A 16,879-nucleotide genomic window follows, 5' to 3' on the forward strand; every position below is an offset into this window, starting at 1 on the left:
CAACTATAATACGATATAGCTTTGGTTTACTATAAAACACGTATATAACTCATGAAAAAAATAGATACGAAAAATATCTCTTTTTGCAGCTTATGAAATGATATTGCACAAAAGCTCCAACTTCCAACACAAGCATATTGTACTAATAAAATCCGTCAATGAACGTTAACGTATCAGTACAATTTGTTGTATTAGTATGGAATACAGACAAACAATATCACTTTATAACAAAAATAATAAACCTTACGTATAACAAATTTCCTATAGAATACTGTTGGACTTAAAATCTTTTTGGTCAGAACTCTTAAATATCACAAGATTTTCTAACATGAAACGTTTGGTTTCGACCTTACGTATAGACTTAGCCCATAATTTATAGGCATATTTTTAATATCGACTTTAAGATTTCATAATTGTAAAAAAATGGAACATAAAACCAACGTAAACTTCAATTTTCTCGACTGAAGTGATTATACTGTCAAGAAAATTATCGTTAATTAAAAAAAAAAAATGATATTTGTCCTCTTAATACTACTGTTACTATTGCTAGTGTTCAACACTCTAAGTCATTTAGAAATGAATAAAGAAACATGTAACAGTTCATTTTGACGTCAGCACATTCCGGTATATGGGGGTAAATGTAACTGGAGAGACAGTGAAATTAATTTGAAGGCGTTAATCTTGTGTCAATCTTGCAATGATTAGTAACACTGTTGTACATCAGGTGATTAGCATTCGTATCACATTGATGTACCTTGCGAACGATGTTGGGGCACTCCTTTTGGATGCGAGCCCAATCGGGCGGTGGCCGTTTAGCGTAGGGGCCTGTAGAACACAGCAACAAAAACTCATACGTGAGTTCTCTGATTTCTGGAACTGAACGCAGTTTCGAGATATTATCATGCGGATTAAAGACTTAAGATCATCCAGAGATAATTACCTTCCTGAGTCGATGCGTTCATTTCAGAGATCGCGCGAAGTTTACAAGTATCTTCGCTTTCCGAAATCGCGCCGCTGTTCACGTTTAACTCTTGCACTGCTTCATTCGTATTACTTGGAGTTGACGGTGTTTTCTGCGCGTTGGAAGACGAGATCGAATAAGGAGATTCTTCTTCGAAATTGAAGTACTCTATACCACTCGTAAAGTTTTCTTCTCCCAAGAAATACTCGTCTAGAACCAGCTTAGCAGTCTAGCGCGTACAACGATTATGTTGAATAACGTGTTAAACAGAGACAAGTAGTTAAGAGAGAAAAGAAATTACCCTAACAAGATCAAGATTGCATCCTGTGATCTTTAATGATTGGTTACCAACGGTAACCGTGTATTTATATTCGCCTATACTGGCGTCGTTGGTGGATAAGCTGTGGAGGAGCGAAGTTCGTAAGCGAGAGTTTTGTTGCTCGTGTTGTAATCGATTACTTTCATCCGATGCACTGCTGTTTAGCGAGGAACTAGAACCACCCATAGCTCCCTTCTCTCCTCCGCCTTGCTCTAATCTCACCGGCGATGCATTTCGTTGAATCGTATCTTTTATCAAGTCCTTCGCATAACTGATTAACCGAGTAACAACGATTAAAATAGTGAATTGGACAACATCGGAACTGCTTAGTAGGCGATCGAACTTACTGTATCTTGTCCTCGGAGGTACCCGTGATTTGGACAAGTCGTTCTTTGGCTCCAGGGTTTACTGCGAAAGAAACGTTATATTAACTGCTACGACTCTTACATGATTAAAACATGGTAATCACCAACTGGAATTTTATTTCATATTCATTTGCATCGTGGTTAATGTGCAATGTATCAATGCAATATGATGTACTGATAAATAAATATTAAATACAGGCATTATTTAAACACTCCAAGACCGATTATTTATGGATCACAACATTAGAAAGAGTAATATTAATTCCCTGTAAAAAAATGTAATATAATTTTAGAACTGTAAGCAATTTAAGCAATAAATTAAAGTGTATCGGATGTGTAAAATGTTCGATGAACATGCGGTATCAAATTTCATTTAACATTCTACACATCGTCGAGTGTGATTTAATAAGCTGTAAACAAAATGCATACTAATGATAAAATGTGATAACGTTCGAGTCGTCCAATACGATAAAAAGAATATAGGAACGTAATAACACGTAGAAAAAATAAATATTCCATGCAAATAAAACGGTACATGTAAATTACAACATAAATAACACTCATGTCGTTTATCACATAAATTTTTAACACTAATCATCAATCGTTTCTCTGGCATTCTATAAATACAGTAGTAGTTATAAGAGCACACAATTACACTTTCTATCAATTTATAAGATAAGAGGTCGATGTAGTGACAAGGGTGTGTGAAGATAATAAAAAATATATATATAATTAGTCGTTCTTTTTTCTGGCAATGCGTGAACATGATGCTATTAAGCCGGCTGCAAATTGTTTGTTTACCTCGCTGGAAGGAGATGATTGTCTGGCTGAGCTCTTCGATCATGTGAACCCGCCGCCCTTTTATTCCCATCACTGTATTTTTGTGCAAATAATTTAGAAGTAAAAAACACACTACTTGCTACTTAGAATAGACGTGGAAAAACGCTAAATACAAAATTGACAAGATACGTATCGAAAAATAAACTCAAGAACACGGTGCCGTGACAATGTAATATATATAGAAAATAAACCATCCAGAAAATGAAAACAATTAAGCCATATATTCTACAGTACGTGATCTATTTTAACATTTATACTTCCATGTACGTTTTGCTAAACTATAACTTAAGACACTTAAGTTCCTCTTACCTTTACCAGAATCACTGTTACGTATAACAACTTCGTCTTTGCAATAGTTCTTTCCAGGTATACGCGTTGGTTTGACGAATTTCCCGCTGTTCTTTATAACTTCTCCAGGTCCCAAGATAGGTGCAGCAGTAGGTGAAGTCATCGCTACCAAGGGTGACGATAACGCGTTCGTAGGCGTGTCAGGAATTGCTTCTGTCTGCTGGGATCAATTGAATTTTTAACAACAGTTTCATGTATCCGGTGGGAAGACGTCCTTTCACATACATTATCCAGATGGGACAGTTTCTGTGTATAATACACGTCCATAGAATCGGTGTGACGCCATTGTTTAGCTCTTAACTCAATCAGCTCCAGCAGGTGAACCCTAGTCGTCAGATCTAATTTTTCGTCTTGACTTCCATTTCTGATCGCCACAAAAGCTCTGTCCAGCTGGTCTGCAGATTGAAATAAGAAGCAATGCTTTTCTCAACATTTTCTTCTGATGATATCATTTCTTATCTGGATAATACCTTTATAAATAGCTTCTAGCTGATGGGCATAAAGTTTCAAGTGATTACACATCGTAATCACGTTCATTTGCAGCGTTCGGTCATGGAAGCCATTGGTCAGTTGCATAGCAACATTGTCGATTAAGGACACTATGTCCTCCACTGCGGTATTCAATTTTTAATTAAAGAATAGGGTACGTCCAAGCATAAAATGTTAATTGATAATTACCAGTCGTAATCCGCCCATCGACGGTCGAGTGGCGTTGATTAAGTTTAAGTGGCCGAGGTTTTTCGACTTTCTTGATGGTGCGAGCTCGGTTCAGTTGCGTTGCGGCCATTCTTTACAATCTAAAATATTCGAAGATTCCATGATACGAGTTTTTGAATAAATGAACCGAAACAATTCAAAATTATTCTAGTTAATGCGAGTCTACTTTCACGCAATTAGTAAGCAGGTGTCTTAAGACAGACAGGATGTGAAACGATGTCGAAATTCATATTTTTCTTATGCTTTAAACAACAAATATAGAAAATAGCGAGCGAAAGGTTATTTAACTTTAAAGAAAACATTGTCTTAAGCTCTCGATACGTATGCAATTCTGCGCCGCGGGTGATTTAAAAATAAACTGCGGAAAAGAGAGTGATCGACGAAGGAAACTCAGTCTTAAACAGTTAAAGAAAAAGGAGCAACATTTAATCCGTATACTAACGTCAGTTTTAAGGATAATTCGTTACTGTTGTCACAGTCCGCGTGAATAGTTCTTACAATATAGCAGGTCCTTTCGTTGTTCTATGTAGCGATAAAAATAATTTATACGGTACCCATGTGAGCGCCTCTGGCACTTTCGACATCTTGTGAGGAACGTTAGAGAAGGAAGGAGTACATCTGAGGAAAAGAGAGGGACAGTAAGCAAAAGAAAGGAGAAAACAGGAGTGGGAGGCGGAAGGGTGGCAGGGAAGGCGAGAGATGCAAGGAAAAATGGGAGAAAATATGACGAATTATTCAAATTTCCTGAAACACCAGATAAACGGCAGATATACAATGCACGTTCGAATCACGAGACACTGAACTCTTATCGAAGGGTAGTATTAGTTAACACGGTCAACACGGTGTGAACTCGAAAATTGTGACATTCATGAGACACGTCGTATCGAGAGAACGTTTGACATTTAGCATTGTAAAAATTGCCCCGCTTGGATATGAACGTTTAGTCCTCCGATTTTTATCACTGAAATGAGACTTACCACCACGTCGGCCGTGCCACAGATCAACGACAGGCAGACCGTCTGAAAGAAATCGGTGAGATATGTCGTTGACATACGTTACGAAGGTGTATCCAAGTGTCTAAATGTCAAACGATTTTGCCAACGCGATGCTAGAAACTCACTAGTGAAGAGAATTTTCATACCGTTCGTGGATGGTCTGTGGTTCTAAAATACGATTGTAAAACATTAAGAAATGAAGCGAGGATCAATTCTGTATAATTTGCATAAAAAGTATCGACATTGAAAACATTTTATTCAGTCAGTAAGAAGCATTCTACATGATGATGATGATGATGATGATGATGAATGATGATGAATGATGATGAATGATGATCATGATAATAATAATCGGAATAATAATCATAATTATACAATAATAATAATAATAATAATTCATAATAATCATTCGTAATAACCATTTGTAATATACAGGTAATTCTCTCTCTTGCGCACGCTCTTGCTCTCTTTTATCTCTCACACACATTGAATTGTCTTAATAGAATTAATAAATCATAGGAAATTTATCAAATAAAATTTTACATTCTTCAGACTATGAATGTAGTCAATAAACCATCCTTATCTCGTTTCCCTTGCTACAAAGATATTTCGTTTTCCCATTCATTTTTTTTAGTTTAGTATTCGGCAGCGTTGTTGAATTTGAAGAACTACTTTTAAACCCCCTGCCCGCAGTAACGTTTACATATTTTGCGTCTCATTTGTACATTAGCTAAAAAATTCGCGACCCGCCACGCGGGCCGAAGATAACAAATCCCTTAAATACTTCTCTTCGTAAGGCATAATGTGTTTCCCATTATAACGAAATTACGGTATATAAAACGTTATTAAATGAACAATATAACACAACGATGTAAACGTAACTGACGCAGTTTCCATTATTGTAAATCCATATTTCTATTGATTTGAGGTAGTGTTATTCAATGTAATCCTATTACTTTGCTGCTATAAGTTGTGTGCGGATATGTGTCTCACATGAATATTTCTCGCACCCATACACCTTTACTATAAGTCCAAAATATGTGAAAACATGTAGGAAACAGTTTTGCAGCACTCTTTGCAGTAAACAGATGCAATTCGTAGGTGTTTCTGAAAACATTTCTGTTCAGATCTATTTGTTGCGTCTTTTCCAACGAGCATATATAAACAGTTTCGAGAATATAGAAATGAGAAATATATGTACATATAATATCGTGCTCTCGCGTACGTCGATATTTTGGACTTACAGTTATTTCAGTTGTGTAAGTGTGCTTAAAAAATTATCATCTATGTTTTAAGTATGAGAAAACTAAATGTCGGGCAAATTTTGAGAACCTATTGTAAATTTCGTCTTAATTATTTCTGTACATGCCGTACGTGAAACGAGCATGAGACCATTTGTAAATACGTCTTGACAATTATTAATCAAAATCTTCCCGCTATTCAGTATCCCAACTTCATTACCAAATACGACAAGGCTGCTGACATTAGGCTTGCTAGCACTTGTAAATAATGCCCAGCAATTGTGCTATTCCGTTAGTTTCTTTAACTATTATTTCATGAATAATTTATCACATTTTAATCGTCTTCACAGATTGAAAAAGAGAGGGCACATGTAACATTATGCGTCACCAAGTTAGCTCAATCTATGAACACTTTTGTAAAAAATATAACATCTATGGATGGTTGAGCCCTTGGTTAGCATACAGCGAATTAGTACTTTTGAAGGTAACGCGGATCACTTCTGCAGGAACGCGTGCTGGACAAAAGTGTCCAGATCTGATATCTGTGTTAAATGCATTTCTCTTTCGCGTCGAAAAGGAAACATTGTTCTTGGGCCTCAAAACACACCCAAAGTATATTATCATCTCTGACACATAAAAAATGGAACCTATTTAACCACAAGAGACGGATATTCATTACAATTTGATTGTACAAACTCCTTTAGTCTATTGCAGAAGTGACTTTCGCTCTAGTCTTCGTATATTTGTTTTTCTTTCAATATCACATATACCCCCTCCCGACAAAAACTAAATACAGTAAACTTAAAATAGACATCGAGAAATTGACAATATCAATTTTGAATTTTGACACATTCGTGTTATCCTTATATTACTTTTAATATAAGTTTAACAACTTAATCAAATCAACCTCGAAGTTAAAACAACAATTACAATGCATGGACACATTGTAAAAAGAAATTAAATTTAACGTAAAATATGACTCACATCGAGATATAATAGCCTCAACAGTTTTACCAGGGGAAAAACACAAACGAAACGTACATATAATAGTAAAACTATTAACTACTACACTACTCTAAAATAGCGAGAAAATCCTAAGACTCGGGACATCCCACGATGAGCGTTAGTTTAGAATTTGCTGAATGTTTGCAAGTTCTAAAGTTAATTTTTTTCTCCTCTTCCTCTTATTAAATTTGAATTCTCTAATTCTCGTATTGAATGTCTTGTGATTTTTTACGCTTCTGTAACAGTTAATCCCCTTCTGCTATGTTACTGGTTTTCTCATCTATAGCTGGAGAATATCTCAAAATAAAGCAGAAAGTTCTTCTGCTTTCAACTTGTACGTTTAACTTACAATTTTCGATCTTGGAGCCGAAATCCATTATTTGATTAACTGTGTCACGATTATACGTAAAATTTTCTCTTTTTTTATTAGTTAAGCTCGTATGTACCTCGACATTATTCTTCGCGTTACTTCATATCGTCGGAATATCATTTCTTATGATTCATGGAACATTTCAACTCCACAGATAAAAATTGATTTTAGACAACAATTAAAGATTAAAATCATTATTAACTATAATTATCAATTACACGACCATTAGTATGTCTTATGTAGTAATAAATTACCATCGTGCTATTTTATTTCACCGTCGACGGTTGTTTTTTTATTACTAGTTATTTATGAGTTATTTAGCTTAACTTATTAACGAGTATTAATGGCATCTGCGTTTGTCGAAGAAGAATTGAAGTAAATTTGCGCTTTACCTTAATTATTAATGCTGTACGAAATCCAGCTTCTCAAATTTTTATGAACTCGATTTAATGATGCCGTTTTTTCTTGAAACCTATAAAAGATGTACAATTGTAATAGAAACGTTCGACAAATAAGTCAGTCCCTACACATATTGCACGTTCGTACGTACTTTTTTTAGCTTTGCCCTTTTTTTGAGCTTTCCTCTTTTTAGCGGACACAGAAGACGATTCCCCGAATGTTGTAATCTCTTCTCCGAGTGTACCGATAGTCGTCATTTGGCGATGTCTGTGTTTTTCTTGTTTGGTAACAGGCAAACGCGTCATGTAATTCTCCTCGTATTCTACCTTTCGCTTATTCTCGCGACCTAGGCTGGCCTGTTTCTCGCCTAGACCGTGTGTATCCTCGATAGGCGCGTCTAAATATTCTTCCTTTAACTCTCTCAAAACAGCACCTGACACTGCACGTCTGCGGGCTCTCTCACCCGCTTTACGCATTTTCTCAGCAAGTGTCTCATCTCCGTCTGGAGAGAATAAATTCAGTATTAAAAGAAAGAACAACAATATGTATAATTATTGTAAAAGAAAATACTGACCATAATGTACAGCAGCAAGCTTTGGTGGTACATAGATGTTAGACTTCCTTGCCTGCGATGCTTTAAAACCATCTATACCATCTTGATCGCTATCAGATTCTTCGTCGTTACTATCAAATGCGTCTGGGTTTGCTTTAAAATTAGTTGGATCGTCACTGTTAATAGTACCAGTTACAGCAGTCTTAACAAGTTTATCTATTTGATATTTTAATTTGTGATCTATTGGTCGGATTTTCTCTAGGACAGTTCTTATTTCGATTAAGCGATCGATCGACGGGTCTCCTTCTATACGTTCACCAGAACATTTTCTCAGAACTACATACGTCAAATTAATCAAATAAGATAGTAACATATGATATTTCATTTCTAGAAAACTAAGACCCTTGTCTGTAGAAATTTCTCCATTCTTGACACGGACTAACATATTGTCTACAAGCTGGTTCACTTGTAAAACATTGGCATTCATCTCCCCGAGCAAGCGAAACGCTTGTGGGAGATCCCTTTGTTCCATCTCATCGATTGCCTGGAATAATAGTTAATCGTTTATAGAAGGAAGAATATAAAAATTGTAATAATTTTGTGGATTGAAAGAAAATAACGTCATACCCTCATTATTATCATATTTCAATTAAAAACGACGGTATATTCGTAAATAAGTGATCCACGACTGTATGTTCATTCATAAAATGTTGTATTTTCACCTTACTCTGACTTAAATATTATTATACGACATCGCATAAAAATTCTACGATCGTCTTTCACCAGATTTGACACAAGTCCGGCGTAAAAAATTATTACGTTTTCTATTTATCTGAAGGTAAGCTGAGTTTTATTTAGATAAACGAAACACGCGGTAAATTCTGTTCGTAAAACCGAAGCGCGAGCAATGTTTTTGTCTAACTTTCGACCGAGGATTTATAGGAGGACTTAATTTTAAGAAAAATGTCGGACTCGTGGACGTACGGGAAAAAAGCGCAATAATCTGCTGCCATCTTTCCTATTTACTAATGGATGACAACGGAAAAAAAACAATCAAAAATTTCCAATAGACCCGATAGAAAAATGCATTGATTCCGACAATCCACGCGGAAATCTGACAGGATAATATGCTTAAAAGTTTCCACTCACCTGTACCATTGTTCTCAAATAAAAATTAACCGAACAGATGCATATCTAAATAACGTAACTTGTAATTAAACGAGTCCCCACGTGGGACGATATTTTCCTTTTCGGGGGTATATTTTTTCGCTCGGAAAAGCTTGATCAAACCAGCTACTATTATGCACCAGAAACGTTCCGATTTCCTAGAAGAATTCCCGCTTCACCGTTGCGAAACCAGCCAATTTAATCGGTTTAGAATTTATGACGCTATAATTCCATGGGTTAAACTTATTTTTAATCTGTATCTTACAAATATAAAAGTGCCACTTCCTTTTCGTTCAAACCATGAAAACTTGCGGGATCTTCAAGAATAGACACACGCAACTAAGTGCATATGCGTTCTTCTCATCTAATACAATTTACATTTACGATAATAATACCGAAAATTTGCTGTATTCATTCTTACAGCTGTTCATTCTGAACAAATGTATTAGAATAAGTTGAAAGATATTAATTATACTTTGAAACAATTCCAGTTTCAAATGAGCAACGCAATGTTTAATACAAGTTATACAGAATTCATGCTTTTATGCAACGACACTCTTTTAGATTTTGTTCTTCGCTTGATAAAGAATATAAAGTGATGTTTTTGAATAAATAAGTTTATATTTCAATTGATAAATTGACGACGATATAGAGGAGGTTAGTGTAAGTGTTCTCGCTAGGGAGTTTGATAAGAACCGATTATTTTTGGCATCACTTTCTGATAAATGTTTCGGAACAGACTTCGCGCTGGAGTAAATTTCATTTTTGACGTGAACCTGAACCCAGTGGAAACTCTGCGAGTAGTAATCGAAAAAAAATAAAACGGTACGGCGTGGCGCGCCTTTGAGAAAAATAATATTATAGAATGGTAAGTTCTGTTACCTGTCGTTCCCCTGTATAAGGATTATTAACATTAACGAACAGACGATGGAGACATTTATTGAATCGACGTGGCGATTCTTTTTCGGTGTAATATTTTCCAACTTCGTAACATCAATATTCGTAATGTACAGTTCCATCAACTGCGTCAATCACTTAATTACACTGTTTATAATAGTTACGATACGAGTCTATTAAGCATTACTGTTGTTAAGTTCAGTAGTTAATTAAAATCATTACTCTACTACTACTACTACTACTACTACTACTAATCATGTAAATACTTTAGATATCTTTACCTGTTTTGCATTTTTAAGCTAGAAGTATATGAATGTAATTTAATTCAGTACGTGTTACATATATTATTTTCTTCTTGACAGGGGAGATTAAAGAGGAGTAGTGTTATACTTGTAATAGTGTCGTTGTTAGTGGGAACAAATGGCTTCCTCGTGCCTGGAGTTGCTCCTGTGGAGTTTAAACAAGGGCAAAAGATCGATGTGAAAGCAGTCAAAATGACCAGTACTCATACACAGTTGCCATATGAGTATTATTCTCTTCCGTTTTGTATACCTAAAAATGGAACTTTGGTTTACAAGTCTGAAAATTTAGGAGAAGTATTACGCGGTGACAGGTAACGTTTATTACTTCACAACTTATTCCTAACAAATAATTCAATTTATTCTTGATGAAACAGAATTGTTAATACACCATACGAAGTATCAATGGCAAAAAACATAAGTTGTAAACTGTTGTGCCATGACCCAGCCAACCACATGACATGGACTGAGGAGGAATCGCAACGTGTCATAGAACGTATTCAACATGACTACACTGTGCATTTGTAAGGATCAATCATATAAAGTCACAATTTGTAGTAAATTTACATTTCTGACAGGCTTTATTTATTCTCAGGTTGATTGACAATTTGCCAGCTGCAACGAAGAAGGTTCATCAAGACACGAACAACGTAATCGTCTACCATGGATATCGATTGGGTGGTGTTATGAACGGCCAATATTATATTAACAATTATCTGAAATTAAAATTAAGTTTTCATAAATACGGAGAGTTAGTATAAATAACGTTGTTACATACATAAATTTTATAAAACTGTGAACATCATTGTATTTATTGTCTTACAGAAACGAGTTTCGAGTAGTAGGATTTGAAGTAGAAGCTCGCTCGGTTGATGTAAATCAATTAAAGTACAACCAAGATACTTGCATCTTACCACCACACGCGAATCCACAATTTGTCAATAGTAAAGGGACGACGCTTTTGTTTCTCTACTCCGTCGAATGGAGGAAATCTGATGTAAGCTGGGCAAGCAGATGGGATATATATCTTGGAATGAGCGATGTCGAGATTCATTGGTTTTCTATCATTAATTCTCTGATCGTAGTTCTTCTTCTTTCTGGTAAATGTCTACCACGCTCTGTGCTCTTAACGTATTTGATTTCTTTTCGATTCGGTTAAAGTTCATGATGAAATTTTATAGGAATTCTGACGATGATCATGATTCGTACTCTAAGAAGAGATATCGCGCGATACAACGCTGGTGAATCCGACAGTCTAGCCGGCTTAGATGAAACGATCGAAGAAACTGGGTGGAAGCTAGTTCACGGAGACGTATTTCGACCACCGCCAAATCCCCGATTATTCGCTGCTGTGATAGGCAGTGGAATTCAGATATTCTTCATGGCATTGATAACAATATGTAAGACTTTCACATGGATAACCATTCTTCATCGTACTGGTGTCGTTATATGATTTTTCTTGGTTTCAGTCTTTGCTATGCTGGGCATGCTTTCTCCTGCTAGCAGAGGAGCACTCGGAACTTGTGCAATATTTCTGTACGTGTTCTCTGGTTTAATTGCTGGATACTTCTCGGCTCGTCTTTATAAAACAATGCGTGGTCGGAAATGGAGGCGAACAGCATTATTGGTAAGATACAGATTGCAGATATAGTTGTGATAAAATTGATTGTATCATTATATTGTTCTTTGTTATAGACGGCAACGCTCTATCCTGGAATAGTATTCACGACTTGCTTCTTTTTGAATTTCTTCATATGGGGAAAGCATAGTTCCGGTGCAGTACCATTTACGACAATGCTTGCATTGTTATGCTTATGGTTCGGCATATCACTCCCTCTTGTATATCTTGGATATTTCTTTGGCTACCGCAAACAGCCATTCACGCATCCTGTTCGCACGAATCAAATTCCCAGACAAGTTCCCGATCAATTATGGTACATGAATCCAGCGTTATGGTAAGTGCGTCAAATTAATTCGACGATTTCTAATATGTTCAAAATAAAATATACATGTTTCTAATTCTTGCAGTACGTTAATGGCTGGAATCCTCCCCTTCGGAGCTGTCTTTATAGAATTATTTTTCATCCTGACTGCATTATGGGAAAATCAATTTTATTATCTTTTCGGATTCTTGTTTCTCGTTTTCTGTATACTGGTCATTTCCTGTTCTCAAATATCCATAGTTATGGTCTATTTCCAGTTATGCGGGGAAGTAAGTAAACAAATTATATTTCCTTTCTGAATTTAAAACGTTTATACTTATGTGTACGATTTGCTAACAGGACTATCGATGGTGGTGGAGAAGCTTTATCGTTAGCGGAGGATCGGCTGTATATGTTTTAGCCTATTCGGTCTTCTATTTTATGACGAAACTAGAAATAACAGAATTAATTCCAATACTTTTATACTTCGGTTACACGGGACTGATGGTGTTAACGTTTTGGTTACTGACGGGTACAATCGGATTCTTCGCGGCTTACGCCTTCATTCGAAAAATATATGCTGCTGTAAAGATAGACTAGTCAAACTGATCATTGACGAGGTCAATGATACAATAAAAGAAGGTAAAACATTTTCAACAAAGAATATTTAGTTATTTTAAATGAAACGTATGAAACCAAACCAGTATAATAGTTTATATTCGTTTCCGATAGTTAAATACAATTTGATTCTTGAGGTAGTACATTCACCAAATATTATTTTTACAAATTGTGTATGTACCTTTCGCTTGAGTAAAATTTAACTAAGAAGAAACTAATTAGATAAACATATATGAATCGTATTATTAACAAAAAAATTGAAGATTTCCTTTTTTTATTCTCATTAAAAATATTTCATTACTGTATTGTGTAGTACTTATAATTTATAAAAACGGAGTCATTCACATCCAACAATGAATCTATACATACACATGAGGAAAGGATGCATAGGCTGTATTAATATTACTCTTTCTTGAGATAGTAATTAATGTATAAAAATATTGGTAAACGTAATATTAATATCAGTCGATGCCAGGTATTATATAGGTTGCAATATTAATTCACGATTATCATTTATTTCATTGCAATTAAGTGACGATTATGCAATATTTGCAATTCGTCAAATGTTGATATATATACATTAAGTCTATATAATGTAATATTAAACTTTTGCGAACCACATAGAACATTAAAAGAAAAGTACATTCTGTTCGCAGAGGATTTAATAAAAAATTAGTTATGAAGAAACTGGAACGCGTTAAATTAACTATTGGCACAATTATAAGAATCTGTATTTTTAATTATACGAGTATTACGTTCGTTTAAATTTCGTGTACGCTATGAGATCTCCGACGTATCTGAGTAAATGTATAATACATCAATTCTTTTGTACATGTTGAAGTCACTATATTTGCGATGTTCAATACATCTCCTAGCCTTTTATACATATTTGTAAACATGTTTTTTAATAGAATTGTTATTTGATAAAACGATCGTAAGGGGAGGAAAAAGATTTTCAAAATTTAATAATATCATCGTGAAATTCCAGTGAATCGAATTATTAATACTGAGACTACAATAATAAATAAAATAGATATTTTATACTATGAATATTGTAAATAATGTGTAACTATTATCTTTAAAAATTATATATATTATATTATATGTATAAAATCTTATTAGTTACTCGTCACGTACGTTTCAGCTTATTTTCGTTATTATTAGTTACCATATACTTGCTGCGGTTTTCAATAAAATTTTAAGAGATAGTACCGACTTTGTTTCAGTCTGCGCTTCATGATAAAATATATGAAGATGCACACTATACTAATAATATAAATTCTTATCTCTGTCGATTCCTTTGGCATGTAACATTTCGATATGGAATAATTATTAGGGGAAAATACACCCTGAAACAACAGTATTACCATGAGCGAACATGTGATATGACTGAAAAGAGTTATAGAATTTAAAGCCCTAAGCTTACTAGCAAGAGCGAAGGATTGTCTTTATTACGCCAACTGAATGACGGTACTGTAACTTCCAATATATCATTTCTATGCAGTCTCCTACAGCCATGATGAGTATGGCCATTTACTGTAAGTCTCGGATTCAGTATGTCCAAAAGCTGCAAGTTAATTTCATTTTGAACAGAAGTTGACAAGCTTAACTATAATTCTTAGAATATTGTACGTACTTGTTCGGATGCTTCCTTCGATAAACATTCCCATCGTTCCCTGAACTTGATGCTTTTTATGTCATCCGGGGCTTGATCAGACTCATTGCAAATTTCATCCGATTCCCGATACATCGGATAATGCTACGATTACGATTCAATTTAATTTAAGTTATCGTTTCGAGAAAAGAGCATTTTACTGACCTGTAAAACAATTGGTCTGCTGTATCTTGAAATTGTATTACCTTTACAATAGTTCCCATTATTCTTCGCACATTTCAAATGTGCTGAAAATTATTTCACTTATTTATCCGCGTATTATGACTACGTATTGACCGTACTAACACAAAAAGTAGTCTTACTGGCAATTTTATTTAATGCAGCTTCTGTGGGGCTACACAAGAAACAACCGTCCCCTTCTAGAGCCATGCTATTTATCAAGACGAAGTGATTCCCCCTCATAGTAACTCTTTTCACGCTTGGCGTCTTAAAACCATTAACAAAACGTTGGTTCAAATACGGTGTGATTGCTAAACGAATATTTCTTAATTAGAAATGTATACTATATTAAATATCGGTGATTGTATAATACCATAATGAAATCCAATATCATGATTTCCAGCAACGACGTAAAGATGAGTGTTCTTAGGTACTGAAAATAACGAATGAAATCTTTGCATGTACTGATCGAACTCTGTAGAACTGCTCCATTGTCCTTCATCAAACAAATCACCTGTTGTATCACAATCGAAATGTTAAATATCTAATAAATACGTTGCTTGCCTGATATATGTTCCTATGTACCTAATATAAAAATGATGTCTGGCTTGTGAAGTGTAATCATAGTTTGGAATACTCTGTACATTTGCCATTCCCTAATTACACAATGATTTCGTTAGAATTTTGTTTGAGAATATGTAAATAGTTTAAAGGAAGACTGACCTTTTCAGTTTATCAAACCAATGTCCTTTTTTAGGACCTAATAAGTGAGTGTCTGCAATAAACATTGCATGCACAGGAGTTTCTTCTAGTTTTGGTTCAGGGATCGTTACATCAATTTTACGTGGATCCAAAATTGGCCACGAGCACTGTTACATAAGAAGCGAACATTAAAATCTTGTAATAATTTACTTACGACGAAGTAGATGAAACTTACTTGAATGAGAACGACATAATACAATAAATATTCACAGAAAATGAAGACGCACAGCAAGGCTATTGTAGCTTCGGTTAAATATCTTTTACACACGGACGTTCTGGTCTCTAACATTTTGTGCAATTTAAAATATATTCAGAAACGTGAACGAGATTCATATGTTTCATATTTAAAAGGGAATATTCCTGTAAACATTCCGCAAGTTGAGAAACGAGAAGTCATAGGAATTCAGATGTTGATTCTAGATGAAGTTCACGGACGGCAATTGAACTTAGGATCGTATGAGCAATATTAACATTGTTAAGATTTAATTCACGTTATCTACATTAATATTTATAAATGTGGTGATTTATATTATATACATTTACCCAGCCAACCATATGTTCTAAAATCTTATTGCCACCTGGCGGTAGAATACAGTCAATCCGAAAAGTTGCCTAGAACAGAGAGGAACTGAGAGTGCTCACGGCCGGGTTTTGCGTGTTCCCCATACTACTGCTGCCCCCAGCTTTTTTTTGCAGGGATCTGACACGTTCAGTTCAACGTTTAGCATTTACCAGAACCAACTGGACACAGATCTGCCCTGTCCAGTTCAACGTTTAGCATTTACCAAAACCAACTGCACAGAAATCTTCTCTGTCCAGTTCAACGTTTAGCGTTTACAAGAACCAACTGAACAGAGATCTGCCCTGACCAGTTCAACGTTTAACATGTACTTATAAGGGAACGAAAGAACCATTTCAACGCCAGCAAATACGTAATGAAGGTCAGCCAATATTACGAGATGTTCACACTCGTATTGTTAATAATTGTAAATAATTGTTAGGAGATTGTCTTTATAAGTGAGCTTCGAACACGAGGAGAAACGGGGTTATGGAAATAAAGATTGGATTTAATTCTTTTCGAATTGAGGCAAAACCAAATTTATTACGATCTGAAAAACGCCTGTGTTCCCTGTATACAGAAATTTGTATTTAGTTTATATTCTGTTTGTATCGGACCGCCCCGTTGTTCTTCATCCGTTCGCATGCAACTATTGCAACTCCAATAATTTGAACCCGAATTTGTGGTACGCTTTCTAATTGTCTGAAT

At 35.1% G+C, this 16,879-nt stretch overlaps 3 protein-coding genes across 12 annotated transcripts in view; 1 reads left to right on the forward strand and 2 right to left on the reverse strand.

The window, feature by feature from the left end:
• mxt (Eukaryotic translation initiation factor mextil) overlaps window positions 1-4,615 on the reverse strand; it is a 6,507-nt gene extending 1,892 nt beyond the window's left edge. For 2 of the 10 annotated variants that reach the window (XM_018026781.2, XM_026814703.1), the window contains exons 1-10: window positions 4,528-4,615; window positions 3,512-3,630; window positions 3,304-3,444; window positions 3,059-3,228; window positions 2,795-2,993; window positions 2,447-2,518; window positions 1,628-1,688; window positions 1,263-1,551; window positions 941-1,190; window positions 755-825 (exon numbers count right to left, since the gene is read on the reverse strand). In XM_018026781.2, the coding sequence (XP_017882270.1) occupies window positions 755-825; window positions 941-1,190; window positions 1,263-1,551; window positions 1,628-1,688; window positions 2,447-2,518; window positions 2,795-2,993; window positions 3,059-3,228; window positions 3,304-3,444; window positions 3,512-3,620 (1,362 nt within the window). In that variant the 5' untranslated portion in view covers window positions 3,621-3,630; window positions 4,528-4,615. The other 8 variants (XM_018026725.2, XM_026814702.1, XM_018026752.2 and 5 more) reach the window with 6 other exon arrangements.
• A 324-nt stretch (window positions 4,616-4,939) lies between these two features.
• LOC108626078 (metallophosphoesterase 1) lies at window positions 4,940-16,344 on the reverse strand. Its single transcript, XM_026814720.1, has 11 exons — window positions 15,788-16,344; window positions 15,574-15,719; window positions 15,436-15,506; window positions 15,224-15,364; window positions 14,994-15,161; window positions 14,836-14,918; window positions 14,653-14,775; window positions 14,443-14,583; window positions 8,135-8,657; window positions 7,712-8,062; window positions 4,940-7,633 (listed from the first exon to the last, which is right to left on the reverse strand). The coding sequence occupies exons 1-11, from the start codon at window positions 15,899-15,901 to the stop codon at window positions 7,608-7,610; spliced, it is 1,887 nt and encodes a 628-aa protein (XP_026670521.1). The 5' UTR covers window positions 15,902-16,344; the 3' UTR covers window positions 4,940-7,607.
• TM9SF4 (transmembrane 9 superfamily protein member 4) lies at window positions 10,008-13,062 on the forward strand. The gene is made up of 10 exons (XM_018026469.2): window positions 10,008-10,148; window positions 10,540-10,790; window positions 10,854-11,000; window positions 11,072-11,227; window positions 11,302-11,576; window positions 11,658-11,876; window positions 11,946-12,103; window positions 12,172-12,431; window positions 12,505-12,688; window positions 12,759-13,062. Exons 1-10 carry the CDS (start codon window positions 10,146-10,148, stop codon window positions 12,996-12,998), a joined length of 1,893 nt encoding a protein of 630 aa, XP_017881958.1. The 5' UTR covers window positions 10,008-10,145; the 3' UTR covers window positions 12,999-13,062.
• Window positions 16,345-16,879: the final 535 nt, after the last annotated feature.

Source organism: Ceratina calcarata, unplaced genomic scaffold (genome assembly GCF_001652005.2).
Source record: "Ceratina calcarata isolate Rehan_Ccalc_2016 unplaced genomic scaffold, ASM165200v1 scaffold120.2, whole genome shotgun sequence".
In the NCBI taxonomy this organism is placed as follows: Eukaryota; Metazoa; Arthropoda; class Insecta; order Hymenoptera; family Apidae; genus Ceratina; species Ceratina calcarata.